The sequence below is a fragment of the Bactrocera oleae genome, chromosome 2 (genome assembly GCF_042242935.1).
Source record: "Bactrocera oleae isolate idBacOlea1 chromosome 2, idBacOlea1, whole genome shotgun sequence".
NCBI classification, from domain to species: domain Eukaryota; kingdom Metazoa; phylum Arthropoda; class Insecta; order Diptera; family Tephritidae; genus Bactrocera; species Bactrocera oleae.
Window position 1 is genome coordinate 5,104,214 of NC_091536.1, and position 14,862 is coordinate 5,119,075.

At 33.6% G+C, this 14,862-nt stretch overlaps 1 protein-coding gene across 3 annotated transcripts; it reads left to right on the forward strand.

Moving 5' to 3' along the window:
- The first annotated feature begins 3,473 nt into the window (after window positions 1–3,473).
- Window positions 3,474–11,146, forward strand: peg (pegasus). Of its 3 annotated transcripts, none has more exons than XM_014234044.3 (4): window positions 3,474–3,616; window positions 4,295–4,699; window positions 9,273–9,440; window positions 10,653–11,146. In XM_014234044.3, the coding sequence occupies exons 2-4, from the start codon at window positions 4,672–4,674 to the stop codon at window positions 10,685–10,687; spliced, it is 231 nt and encodes a 76-aa protein (XP_014089519.1). In that variant the 5' UTR covers window positions 3,474–3,616; window positions 4,295–4,671; the 3' UTR covers window positions 10,688–11,146. The 3 variants fall into 3 exon arrangements, with proteins under 3 accessions (XP_014089519.1, XP_036229354.1, XP_069963515.1); XM_036373461.2 differs by having other exon boundaries at window positions 3,476–4,183; XM_070107414.1 differs by having other exon boundaries at window positions 3,476–4,699.
- The last annotated feature ends 3,716 nt before the right edge of the window (window positions 11,147–14,862 follow it).

The following is a 14,862-nucleotide window of genomic DNA, read 5'->3' on the forward strand; positions in this document are numbered from 1 at the left end:
CCGATGTTTAACCGTAATCTGATTCTGAATTAATGATTATTTTGTGTCTGCTTAAAAATACAGGACCTGCCTTTGGTGGTTAATGGTGGAGCCGCACAGTAGCATATATTTATTGTATCCTGTGAAACTAGTTTTATAACGCTTCATCAATACTGTAACGGATTTATTATGATCAAGATCATGAATATTTTTTTAACAACCTTCGTTCGCTGTGAGAGAGACAAAATGTGGAAAGTGAAAGAATCAGTTGGATTTTAAAATTGTGTTATATGAGAACTAGGCGTGGTTGTAGTCCGATATCATTTATTTTCACACTGTGACATAAGAATGTCAGAATAATGCCACATATCGAATTTGGTTGAAATCAATTGACCAGGTCCCGAGACATGAGTTTTCACCTAAAGGTGTCTTGATTGTAAAATTTAATGTCTCTGCTTTTAGTAATTTTTAACAGTACCGTTATATAGAGAGTGGGAGGGGTTATGATTTCATCCATTTTGACTGTGTCGTTAGTGCAAAAGGTAGCTAGAGAGATTTGTTCCGAAAAAATTTGGTTATTATAGCTGCAGTGGTTTAGGAGATATGTACATTAAACCTGTACAAAGCTCCATTGCAATATCTCAATTTTATTCAAGTTATAGCTTGCACGGACAACGGACGGGCGGACAGATAGACAACCGGATTTCAACTCGCTCCATCATCCTGAGCATATATATATATATAACACTAAATCTATCTCGATTAGGTTTGAGGTGACACAAACAGCCGTTAGGTGAACAAAATTATTACACTCTGTAGCAACATGTTTCAAGATTAAGAATTAAGAATAAAAAAATTCCACGGGAAAGTGACAAAAAAAAATTAAAGCTTCTTTATGTTGAAACGGCATCATTTTGATCCACAGAAACAACAAAATATTTTTATATTTCACTTTTCTTCAACTTAATTTAGCTGAATATCGTGGCTTCCTTCCATATTATTAAAGAAATTGCTGAAATGTATTTATTTTTATTATTTTAGACACCTAAACGTCAACAATAAAAGAAAGTAAACAGATACCCTGTTAGAATAGCACACTCAAAAAACATACCTCGCCATGTTGTATTTGTCGTATTTCAATTTTGTGTGGGAAAGAACAACAGTGTCGATATGACAGATATAAAAAAATAAGACAATATGACACAATATGACACCTTGTGAATACCCTAATTATATTTTTATATTTATAAAATTGCTTGAGGATATGGTCTAAAGTATACCTGAGCAATGTCAAAATTTAATACAATCGGCCCTTCCATTTCTATACCCCTAATGATTTTGGTATAGTTTTCACTTACGGGAAGTAAAATATACAATAGTGGCGTCGAACAATGAAGATGAACGCCTGAAGATATTCCACCGGCTCTGATCCTTGCAAGTTGCAAAAGTATGAAATGTTCGGTTGCACCCGAACTTAGCTCTTTCTTACTTATTTAAATAAGATATTGAGAATCTTAAGAGAATTCGCTCAAATTTATATTGCGCGTTAATAATAAAATAAAAAATTTTTTTAAAATGCGTTGAAATTATATCTATTACTCGAATTGTATTTCCCGCAGTTGGTAGGTAGGTTATGACCTCTTAAATTTTTTGAATTCTTATGTGGATTACGCGAATCATCTACATAACACTGTAATCCACAAAGGAATTTCAAAAATTTCACTACTTTCACAATTTCGGTTGAACTTCATTTGAGTGGAAGATAATGCCGATAAGACCAAAGACACCAGGGTTATGGAAGGAGTGTGAAATGAGGCTTAAGAAAAAAAAAAATTTTATTGATGCAGTATTTTCTTTTAGCTGCAAAGTAATATGAACAGCTAGACAACTAGCAGCTTGGCGGCTATGACGAATGTTTTAAGACGAAAGACTCTTCTGATGATAACCAATGGCGGCAGCAAAAGAAATTATATGTGTGTAAGTTTGTGTGTATCTTAATGGGAAGGTTTTCAAAGTTAAAGACAGTGACGAGAGGCGCGAAGAAATTGATGTGGTATTTAATGCGTACAAATGTATGAATGTGTATATGCATAAGTATACCTTTGTGCATATGTATTTATATATGTACACATCATACACACTATTATCTGGCGGCTAGATGATTTATTGCTTTCGTACCGAGAGGAAGCGCAGCTGAAAGTGTATTTGCAAATATTGGGCATTCAGTAGAGCAAAGAACGTGAACGAACTGACAACGCGTGCGACAGATATTTTATTTAAATCTTTAGCGGTAAACGGTGGACCAAAGTGCTAACAATTATTACTAAATCGAAGTTAAATCGATATTGTATGCGCAAAACTCTCCGTAGTGTGAAGACTTATATCGGAAGTATGACCACATAGTTTAGCATAATTCCATTTCTGTGCGCGCCAAGTTGCAATATTAACATTTTTCTGCATGTAATTATGCATTGTTTATACATACGAGGGTGGTCCGATAACTACATAACCTATAAAACGGAAATTTTGAAAAAATTTCGACTTATAGCCCAACATAGTCTTCTTTTAGCGCGTTGCGTTACAACCAGGGTTTCTGCAACTTATTTAACCTGTTTGAAAAATAAGTTTTATGGAGGCTTGGAAGTTGTAGGTCCGGAGCATACATGTCATTAATGCGTAAAAAGGATAATTCGATCAATTTGGCCGTGGCGAAAGCGGAGCTATCAATCAGAGCATAGTCATGGTGTGAAGAGTTATTTTTTCTTCGCCAATTGGGACCGTTACAATAATTCAGCATAGTATAGCGCAGTGACCTTTGGCTAATAAAATAGTCTTCGCCTTCTTCTAAACAGGTCTGATAATGAAGTCGATTATTTCGACTGTTCCTTGGTTTTCGGTGTGCACCAGATCGATGTTTCGTTGACGGTCAGAAACGGCGCAGAAACTCCTTCCCCGGTCGGTGAGGTTAAGTACATATCGAACCATCCTCAATCGCATATAATCATTGTGCATACAATGTTGATGTTGATATTCACCAACGCTTTTGACACTGGGCTCGCGTGCAACATCGTTCTTATTAATTTTATTATTTTCTAATCATTTTTTGTTTTGTTTTATAAATTTGTGTTCCATCTCACTAACAACAACGCGTTAGAATCATCGCTGCTGACATCAGCGTCGCAGCCAAACCGCAATCGTTAATGCGGCAGACAATAATAGCAATAACAACAACAAAGCGCATAATCGGCGCGATCACAATCGATTAGCTATTAGCCGGCTATTGTCGATTTGTATACACTTATATGCATACCGACACACACATACGTACAGCGGCATGTACGCTTTTAGCTAGCAGTAAGCCGATTTGTGTTGAACCACTGAGCCACTGAGTCGCTGAGCCGTTGATCCACAGTTCCGTCGCGTCGCCGCTGCTACTCCGCTGCCGTGCCATGCCGCAAAAGTTCTATAAAACTAACGTACGATTAGCGTTCCACTGTGATTCTTTCTTACGTCTGCGACAGTGTTGGCTGCGGTTGATTAATCGATTGCTCATTCAAGTGTTGGAACGAGCGCGTTTCCTGTTTCGTATCCAGTCGACGGGGCCAAATTAGAGCTTCAACAGCAAACACTTCACAAAGTCTGCTTTCTTGCTATTCTTTTTATTATTATTCGTGCTCTTGCGGAGAATCAAACGCGTCGGTATTGATCCCACCTTCCAACCTTTCGAGTTTACCGCCATAGCTTTCGAGGCTAATAGCCACGTGCAGTTTCGAAAAAATTATACGCTTGCAATATTTTATGCAGGTTCACACATATGTACGTACGTTGCGGACGGGTGTAGCAAAGGCAAAGCGTTGCGCCAAACAGGGTTGAAGTCAATTTCTAATATTTCGCCTGGTCCACTGAGGATACTGTTACCACGCGCGTTTCTCCTTCGTCCATCCGTCTTGTTGAGCGCTGTCTTCGTGCGCGCACGCCTTTATACAAACATACAACGTAACGTACACGTTTGTGTGTGAAAGTGTGTGCATACGTGTGTATTGAAATCTTGGCGCGGTTCAATTGATCGCCTTCGATCGCGAACTTTGTTTGCCAATCGCGCACTTTACGGTCCACCGATCGGTTTAGTTCGCTTTCATCCACGGCATTGTGCGTTTATTAGAGCCGCAAAGAGGCGCCTGAGTTTCACCAAATATTCGTAACGGTGTTTATAGCGAAAATTCGTTAATATTCTTTAAATAATTTTATATTTTTTTGTTTAAATTTGCAAAAGAAAAAAAACATCAATTCAACGTGTGTTGTTCATATTTTACAGAAGAGTTTATAAATTAAAAATTTCAAAGCAAAAAAAGAAGCGTCAGCAAATAACTTATATAAACTTACACTTAATTAGTTTGTGCCAAAAAGTGATTGTATTCTATTTTGTGTTTCTACGTGTACGCAAATAAAGGCTGTTCCCCTGTTGCAAGCTCCAAGTAGCAACTACTTAATTGAGCAAGTGAACTGTCTGGAACAGTGCTTAGTTTTATTCAGTAATTTTATGTAATTACGTAAATACGTATCTACATACCATATATACCATAGATACCTGTATATAATACGGCAATTTGCGGCGAAGCCAGATTTTGTTGCATTACTTTTTGTTGGATTAACGGATTCATCGTCAAGCGCAGTAATATTAAATTTACGAATATGAAGCTCTTCGCCATCATTTTAACCCGTACGTAAACATATTTTAGTAATTATGTATATAAAACTTTTATATTAGATAACCTGCGTTAGAGTAAAATAGAGGATTCGGAGAAAAAAGTTTCTTAAATTAAATAATTAATTTTTTCAATGCGATTTTTTATGGATTCTATACCCGAAATAAGTTGACGTATTATAGATTTTTTAATGTTGATTTTTCTCTGATTAAGTGATTTGTCGTCAAGAATCAACTGCTAAGTAATCGAGTCACTACCTATACACAATATTATTACTATTATCTTCTAGTACCTTTCAGCAACGAATTTAGAGACAATTTAATTTGGAGGGAAATTAAAAAAAATAATAATAATTAATGCCGCTATATATATGTATGCCACATACGAATTTATATTCAGAAATGTTTTTCGATATTAACATATTTTTCGAACTGAACATTAAGCAGTGCGAAACTGACAAAACTTTCTCGGCTAAGACCGTTTAGCAATTTGAGAACAAAGTGTAGAAAGAGTCCCGGCAACTGAACGGAATTATAATATTAACCATTAAAATTTACTTTAACTTAAATTTCGCCATATCCTAAAACAATTGCTTCATGTGGCAATATATTTTATATTTTTTAAGCACTAGAAAAAAGAAACGCCATCGGCATTACAAATATATGAAATCCATATCTATAAATACATTAACAACAGCTTAAGAAGACGTCTTAAACATGAGCAGAACCCGAAATGTGGAGATTCGACAAAATACAAGATTGACCAGAATCAAAAAAATCACGGCTTTGACTGAAAAAAACGGAAAATAAAAAACGCCCAATACTTGTCAAGTTTGGTTATGTATCGGATCCATAAATGAATACCAAACGCAGATATTTTTTTTACTTTTTACAAAATATTTTTAATTGGAAAAAGTGTATCTCATATATATGTCTATTCTTAAGGCCTGTACCGTATCTTAACGTCTTATGTTAATTATATGAGCAACTTTTCTAAAATTTTTTTTGTTGCATTATCCTCATGAAATGTTTTTGAGTTTAGACTTAGAAGGGGTCTTATTTTAATAAAGGCCTAATTTAATCTCAAGAATATTGTTCTGAGGGTAGTTTATCAATTAATTCGCCCAAAGCTCAAATACGATCTATAGTATTTTTATTACGGAATCTTAGTTCTTAAAAAAATATAATAGAATAACAATACTATCGAAAGTGACTCATTGTTTTGCAGTTCCAAAATAAATTTTCCCATACATATTTTATAATTAGATAATGCTAGGAAATATTATTCGTATCAATAGCCACTACGCATACAAATGGGGCATTTGAAATAAAACGCAGTATGCGTCGAACTGACTTATACCTTCGATTTAAATTACATTATAAATGAATTATTGAGAGCACGTACATTCCTACAGGCATATCTCTGTAAATAATATATGTTTATATGACTCATACTACATTTACATCTAGATAGAAGGGCTGAAAGATAAATCTTTAATTTAAGTTGAATGATTGTCATTAAAACCCGTTTTTGAATTACACTTTGATTACAATCGCTTATTATCACTCCATTGAGAAAAAGAAAACATCACTGGATGCTAATTTCGACGACAAGATTAATATCATTTTCACTGATAATGTGTACCACAAAGCGAAATATTCTCGATATCGATCAATTTCATTTCATCGTTTGCCAAAATCAAAAAATTTAGCAAACCTTTCGAATAGTAGCCTGGGAATTTTTTTTGGTCATACGTCTAGGTGTCCTGAAACGGGATAATGTGAGAAAAGTTTACGATCTTGTGTTGACACATTGTCGACTAAAAGTCGAGAGATACTAAAAACCGCATCACATATAGCCTGAAATATTGCTCACCCCGAACAACAAGTGTAACCGAGGGTATACTTCATAACAGTGTTTGGCGTTGTTTAAACACAATACGAGATTCTGCGTCTTTTAATGATCGTCGATAAAACATGGATACACTGGTACACACCATAAACCAAAGAATAGTCGAAATAGTGGACTTCAATGGCGAACCTGCTCTGAAGAGGGCGAAAACTGTCTTATCGGCCGGAAAGGGAATATCCAACAGTTTCATCATGAAGATTTGTGAGTCAGAGTTGTGTTCGTACGACTTTTTCTGATACCAAATATGATAAATGAAATGAGCTTGAAATGAGGAGGTTATTATCGCCACGAAGGCCTATTTTGAAGACCCAGAAAAAATATTTTTCAGACTGTTTAATGAAATTTAAGAATCACTGGGCTAAAGAATCATTTGATCAGCCTCGTACATATGACAAGGACAATTTAATGTGTACATACATATACATGTGTCTATTTATTGACAAGTAAAGTAAAAACTGTGTGAACTAGTCTTCAATGTAGAAGCTCTTTCGAGCCATCTGGGGAATATCAATTTCGACATGTTTAAAATTGTGTGTATTTAATAATGTATAAAAATTTTTTTTTTTTTTTTAATAAATATTATTACGCCACTTCAATTGTATACATAGCACACTCACTCACACACACACACACAGATTTCCACGCTCCATGGCAATGGAATGTGTAGAGCGATGGGCTGAAAGGTGCGGCGTGTGCGCTCGGTATTGCGAAGATCTGGTGTGTAGCTTGGCCAGACCAATTGGCGTCTATCGATTCGCGCGTTTTAATGCGCTCTCTGTTTGTTATTTTAATGTGGTGAGTTTGTATTTAAATAAAGTAATACCATGGGTACATACATACTTACAGACATACAATGTGTAGTAATAAATGAATTCACAAAAATCGTGTATCGCATAAAGTTGATTAACTATTCCATGGGGTTTTCGAACGCAAATACTTTTATGACATATGTATATATATATTTTTTTTCTTATCTCATATGAAAATTACATATATACGTATAAAAAATTTCAAATAGTACAAATTTATAGGATTTTTTAGCATATGCGTTCACTTGTTTTTAAAACTATTTTCGACGATGAAATCAACCGTATAATGTAAAAGCTAGACAGCTGTGCGCCAACCGCGGCTCATCCGACAAAGTTTAATATTTGTTGGCCTGAATTTGATTGAGTTAAATGCCCATCTCAATTCGATTATCGGTCCGTCCATAGGTTTACTAGCAGTTCGATGTTCGAAGTACCGAAAAGGTGTGCACACCAAAAACATAATATTCGTCTCAACGATAGCCAAATTGAAATAGGAAAAGGTATCAGTTAGTAATTTCTCTGTGACACACTGGAGGATAGGGAAAATATTGCCTCGATTTTATTAGCTTTTGTTACCAGTCATATTTTGTAATCAGCAAAAGATATCCTCTGAATTTCAATATTCCAGTAGGTTGGCGATATTTTCGGTAAAAACTCAGCCATTGACACTTAGGTCCACATATTTGGTATCTAGTGCCACACCTGGAAGACTTTATTTGTTTAAAGTGTCAATGAATTTGGGCTTAATTTATAGTAAAGTTATAAGATCTGAAAGAATTTAACAATGAGTTATATGGGGTAGTATTGGGACGACCTTGATGTGATCCGGTTTCTTTCAAAATAATGTTATAATGTTACAAAATTTGGTTGTGATGATTGAGTATTTGCAGATTTACGAGATTTCCCCTACAAGTGGGCGGTAGCACGCCTATGGTCCAATTTTTATACTGATTCACATGTAACCCTACCAATCCTCTTAACTGCAAAATTGTATGCTCTTTCGCGATATTCTTTAGCGAGTTATAGCACTTTCAGTAGTTTTGAACATAACCTTTATATGAGAGGTGGGTATGGTTATTATTCGATTTCACTCGTGTTTGCACCAAGTTTGGTCAGATTTTGCCCAACTGCAATACCCAACTAATTTGAGTGCCAAGTTTCGTCAATACGGCTGCGTTCGAGATGGCAATCGCGACAGCAGTGTTGCAAATTTGTCAAAGTATCATGCTCTGCGTGAATTTTTGGCAACACTTGCAACATCATCACGTTCACGTCACTTTTTACACGCAATTTATGCAAATAATCGGCAATACTAAATTTTTGTCTGCATATCAGCAGAGTATCAGCCAAATGCAACACAGTAGCTGTACTGGTGCAATTATTACGTAGCTCGAACGCACCCTACATCAACATTTGTACTCAAGACATCATTGCACGGACAGACGGACGATTAGACAGACTTCTGAAATTCAATTCGTCCTAAGTGAACAAAAATATTATACTCCGCACAACATGTAGAGAGAGTATAAAATATTATAAGCGTTTCTTACTAAATAATTAATAACTTCTAAATAATTAAATTAAACGGATGTCTAAAATGTATTTTAAATTTAACTACCAATAGTATATGCTCACCTAAATACCGAATGCGTTGGTTTTTGTGGTAGTTATAACTTAGAAATCTTTACGATTATCCGATTTGGATTTTTATCGAGTCTCTATTATAAAAAATTGCATATTTTAATATTAGTTTGTTAAGCCTACAACATTTTAAACAGGGCGTTAAATATTTGTATATTTATATATATATATATTCCACATACAACATCAAGTAAACTAATGTTTATTATTATTTTTTATCAAATAGTTGCCTTGTACGCCTTCGCATTGGCGCAGTCGTTGGCGAACGTTAAGTGTCAAATGAATTGCGATCTGCAGGACTTTAGACCGGTCTGCGGTATAGATGATGCCGGCAAGACGAAAACCTTCAATAATCTGTGCATTCTGAAGACAGAGAATTGCCTGCGACATCTTTGTAAGTAAAAATCTAATATATGTATTAATAAAGTGTACACACAAATGTTAAAAGTTTGTAATTTTCTAAGAATAACAAAATTTTTAACAACCTTATATAAGTCAATTCATAATTCAATTGCAATTGTACGAGCATAAAATGGGAAAAGTCGCCAACAAAGCGAAAAGTTTAGTTAATTGTTATCAACACTAAGAAATTGTCAATTAACTTTTTTTAATTATCAATTGAAGGGAATTCGCTACGAGTATTGACTCACCATTGAGAGCTCTAGACCAATAAGCCGACTAAGGTTATCTAACATATTTACAAATAATCAAAAATTTAAAACTTTCGAAGAACGTTTTTATACATTATTAATAAACAAGAGAACGGTGAAATAGGTATATGATTATATTAGAACAATTTATGCTAAATTCTCATTAAAAATAATAATCGCAATCTTTACAATTAATTTATGCCAAATTCTCATTAAAAATAATAATCGCAATCTTTACAATTAACAATTGTACGTAAAATAAGTTTTACTATTATTCTATATATAATTTCCATTCAAGGCAAAGTACCGATTATATTTTCAACATCGAAACGGCTTATCGTTTGCTTCAACCCAGCGAGCATTCTCTTGGATCTGATAACAGATAGATCTCGCTAAAGGCCAGATCCGCAGAATACGGATGAGAAAGCGATTTGAAAGAAATCTTTTTATTTCATATAATATAATGGACGATATGCCCGACACTTTCCGTTTTTTTCTTATATCTAGAGTAGCGGCTATCTCAATTATTTTTTGTATGCTTTCGTCCGCAACAAACTTTCTTAGAAGATCAATGCAATTAATGTCTTTAGTGATTATACAGCCTATATAGAATTTATAAGACCACCTCGAATGGTTGCTTCGTCTGAGACCATCTATTTTTTTTTTTTTGTATTCCAAAGCCTGATTCACTCGAGACGCTTTATCTGCAAACCCAATTGTTCGATCGCTGAGTTTTTTAGGTGTGTCTTTTGAAGATTAGACCTAACTACAAAGCATATAAATTCAATTCTAGTGATAGCCTCCAACTCGAAATTGTCACAGACACAAAAAAACAAAAACAAAAATTAACACCTAAGATATGGTATATGTAATATTCATATCGTGGTGACCCTTACAATTCTACATACATATTTACTTAATTTGAACTATATTACTATAATTTCTTTCCATTGCAGCATTCCAGAAAACTTCCGATGGCGTATGTCCATAGATGCTAATTATATAAAACAAAGAAACAGTACTAATTTGCAAACATCAGTGATCCAGTTCTAACATTTAACAATTAAATTAGTTAATAAACTAAGTGCAAAATATGAATGTCAAGCAATTTTATCGTTTTAGCCATTAACTGATACTTTTAATGCGCACATTTTCATCTAAATATACTATATATTACCAAACAGAAATAAAACTTATGTATTTTCGGGAATTCTACATAAAAAAATATGGAGTCTAACACTTGGCGCCGCCCTTGATCCATGTCAGCAAGTCTATGAAAGCAATCAGACTAAATTGTATGGCATTCAAGCGGCTGCTCTGGTTACAATGTAGTCCTAAGTGGTATTTGTGTGATATTCTTAAGATTTGATTCGGAAAAGTCGTACATTTACTGTAAATTTGCATGTATAGAAATGTAAAGAAATAAAAAATAAAATAAAATTATATAAAATGTGTAATGCAAATATGTTCTCCATTGAAGTTTAACGGAAAATAGTGCAATCTAAGTGGAATGGTAAAAGTTAGAAATAACAGACTGCTGGAGCATTTTGTGAATTGTTAGATAGACCCGGTGATTCTTAAACTATCAAAGTTAACCATTTCCCATATCAAATTGAAGAAAAGAAAATAAAGTTAAAACATTTTTAAATGTATATTAAAAGCTTCATCATTACCAGTCTAACAACATGTAGATAAGTTTATCAGTGCGAAATTTCAAACCATCGATAAATATACCTCTCTACACATATCGATCTATAACATTAAGCTTATAGAAAAAAAAGTTCAAACAAATCAAAGACAAAAAAAAAAAAAATACTCTGAAAACCTATTTCGAAAACGATATAATTTTACGAAAATATTTTCTTTGAATCAAGAACCACTCACAATTCAAATTTTACTCATACGATTCCATTAATTATCTAGCTTTAAAAATTTAAATTTACTAGAAATTGAGGTTTATTCCTCGGCGTAGTGTGTTTGAAAATTATGTTTGTTCGAGGTCTTCAAAACAAGATAATTGGCCTTTATATGTTTGGAAACAAACAGAAATTATAAGGAGCCAAATCTAGAGAATACGACGGATGTGGCAGCAGTTCGTAGCCTAGTTCAACCAATTTGGCTATGGCGTTGGCAAATTTGTGTACCGATGCCTTCTTATAATGGAAGAGCACTTTTTTTCACCAAAATATGTCGATTTGTCTTTCTTCAGGTAGTCGATTATATCTTACGCATCCCATAGAACGGTGTCCAATGGCGTACCAGCCGATAGAAAAGTCTTCACATTCTTCGGAACAGGTTCGCTAGTGTTCCGACTCGGGAGTGAATCAATGCATTTATATACAAGTATCGTCGAGGTCAGAAACGATTACGCTTAACAACGTCACGCACTGCTATGAAGTGTTCTCACAGTTATGCTTCTAGCGTGGATAATCAAAAATCAAAGTGCGAGCACTTTAAACCTGTGGTTACCCTCAACGATTTCCATTCCAAATACGAAAATCGAGTATGCTTAACACATTAAATTACTTTTACTGGCGTTACTTTTATTATGAACGAAACTGTACGTGTGAACGTGCAATCGTGAAAGCATGTTTGTATACGGTGTTTTTACGATTTTTATTACGTTCGCTACGTTGTTCAGATTTTTAAATGTAGGCCGTAAAAGTGAGGCATAGTTATAGGCATTCATATAGGCAATATGTCGAGTGCCTGATAATATACCAAGATTTTTGTTGATGTAATTAGATCAGGTCAGTGTGCATTTTTATTTGTAATTTGTACATAAATTAAAATAAATAAAATAACGAAAATATATATGTAGATATATAGTTATGAGTAACATGATAATTCTAGAGCTTTTCATTTCGTGCAAACAAATTGTATTTATTTTTAACATCGAGGTCCATTATGATAAATTAAATGTTTTTACCAAATATAAGTGAGCTATATCCCTTAGTAACCGATATGACAGTGTGAACCCATTTCATTTATCTCCAACAACAAACTTTAATATAGCTGTCTTCGATTCGCCAAGCGATAAATTCTTTTTTCCGCGATGAAAAACGTCGCTGTATCCCTTTATCCTGAACGATGTGACCTACGCGTTTCTTTGAAAGGCCAATGATGATAAATAAAATAATCAATTTCATGTTACGTGCATTCAACACAATTTCACGCCTTTTCACGGTGTTTTCTTGTGTTCTTGCAGTACTTGACGGCTAAATATGCTGGCAAAGGTTTGCCGTGTGACTTACAAGTATATTGTTTTAATCAATAGTAATAGCAGCAACGGGGTTTTTCCTATCAAGAAACAAAGTTTTATCAAAACACTAAATTCACTTTTTCTCATTTGTTAGCAAAAATGGCAGAGCTAACATCATATTGAGACTAATAACTTGAGGACGATGCGAAGAGATGTCTTGACAGTATTCTAATTAAAGGTAACAGCTATGACATAGCTAGAGATTTTTTGTTTGTGGCGCGATCTTTGGGTCAGACCAATGACTTTTCAGTCCATGTAGTACTTCTTTCAATCTGAATCAATTATTTTCTAAAAGGAGATATTAAGCTAAATATACTGAAATATTCTGAAAGTGTTAATATATTTTTTTGGTTTTCAAATATACACAGGCAACTTTCGACAATCGATATACAATTAGAATCAGGCAGCAATCTGTATATATGTTTAAAATGACAGCTGGAGGCTAAAAAAAAGTGAAATACAGGATTACTTTTTCAATTTACTTATGCCATACTGACAAGTATGACATTTATACTAAGCCAGAATCCGTGATTTTTTTATTTTTGAAATTACCACAAGGATAAAAATCGGGGCGATGAGAACGCCTTTACTTGTAGTTTAAGGGCGCACAACTTAATGAAAATTGTTTAAATATTTTTTTTAAAGTATTTCCTGTAAACAGAAACATCCATCAAGAAATTATAAAAATGTAATAATAAAGATATTAATTGTGTTTTGATCAATTACCAAAAAAACGATCTAAATTCGGGTATAAACATATTATACCTTATATTATGCACATATGTATTTTAATGATGTCAAAAATTACTCGTTACGATTTTTTCATTCAATCTTGTAGATCAGAAGTGTTATTAATATAAATTTGCAACCGCAAAAATCATTTCTGTGACGTAGCAAACTTGTTTAGACAACAAACCAGGTTTGAATTAATCAAATTGGGTTAATTGACGCCAAACTATAATATATAGTTGATAATTAGTTACAAAAAACTAGAAATCTGATTGTTTTGATACATAAATATTTATATCTTGCTAACTCCATGAACTTAAGCAACCAATATCAACAATCAATGTCAACAAGTAGTATTACTAAGATTGATTCTAATAAGTTAATTTATACAAAAAAAAATTATTTAAACGAAAATGATAGAATTTTATTAAAAATTACAGACGTCAGCAAAATACTTTCATTAATATTATACATATTTATGCCGATTTATTAAAGACTACACACTACTGAACAAATGACGGCTGCTCTACAAATAGACTAAGTTAAAATAATATATGGTATATAGGCTGATTGCTTCTTATAGTGTAAATACATATATTTGCACTACATATATATATAAATTATAGTTTAATTCAGTTTTAATGATTTGTTTGACATCTTAACTAATTAACTTTTGAATTTTATTACCTTTTGAAAACAAAACTTGTATCGAAGGAAAGTAGTAAATGTTGTATATTGTTATAACCTATGCATACAGATATATTTCGAAGATCATATGAGGGCAGGAAACCTGAGAATTGGGATCGATGCTTTTAGGCATCAAGTATATTTAATGTACTTAACTGTATGTATTCGATACCAAGTGCTGTCGAATACCTTCAAGTTCTTTTAAATTGAATTAAAAGTATTATTTGCGTTAACATCTAGTATAAATATAGATCTTTCCTTTTTAGTAGGGTTTGATTACAGGACTGTAGCAAGGCATTAGCTAATGGATTTGGATGGTTACGGAGTGTAAACTCATAGTTATTTCTGCTATCCTCTGCTTATTTCTTTACCATAGGCATACCAAGATCTTTGTGAATATTTTCATTACGAATGTACCATGAACTCGTTATAGCTCTAAGGATTTCGGACTGTAACCTCTGTATTTTATCAATATTAGTTGCACAGGT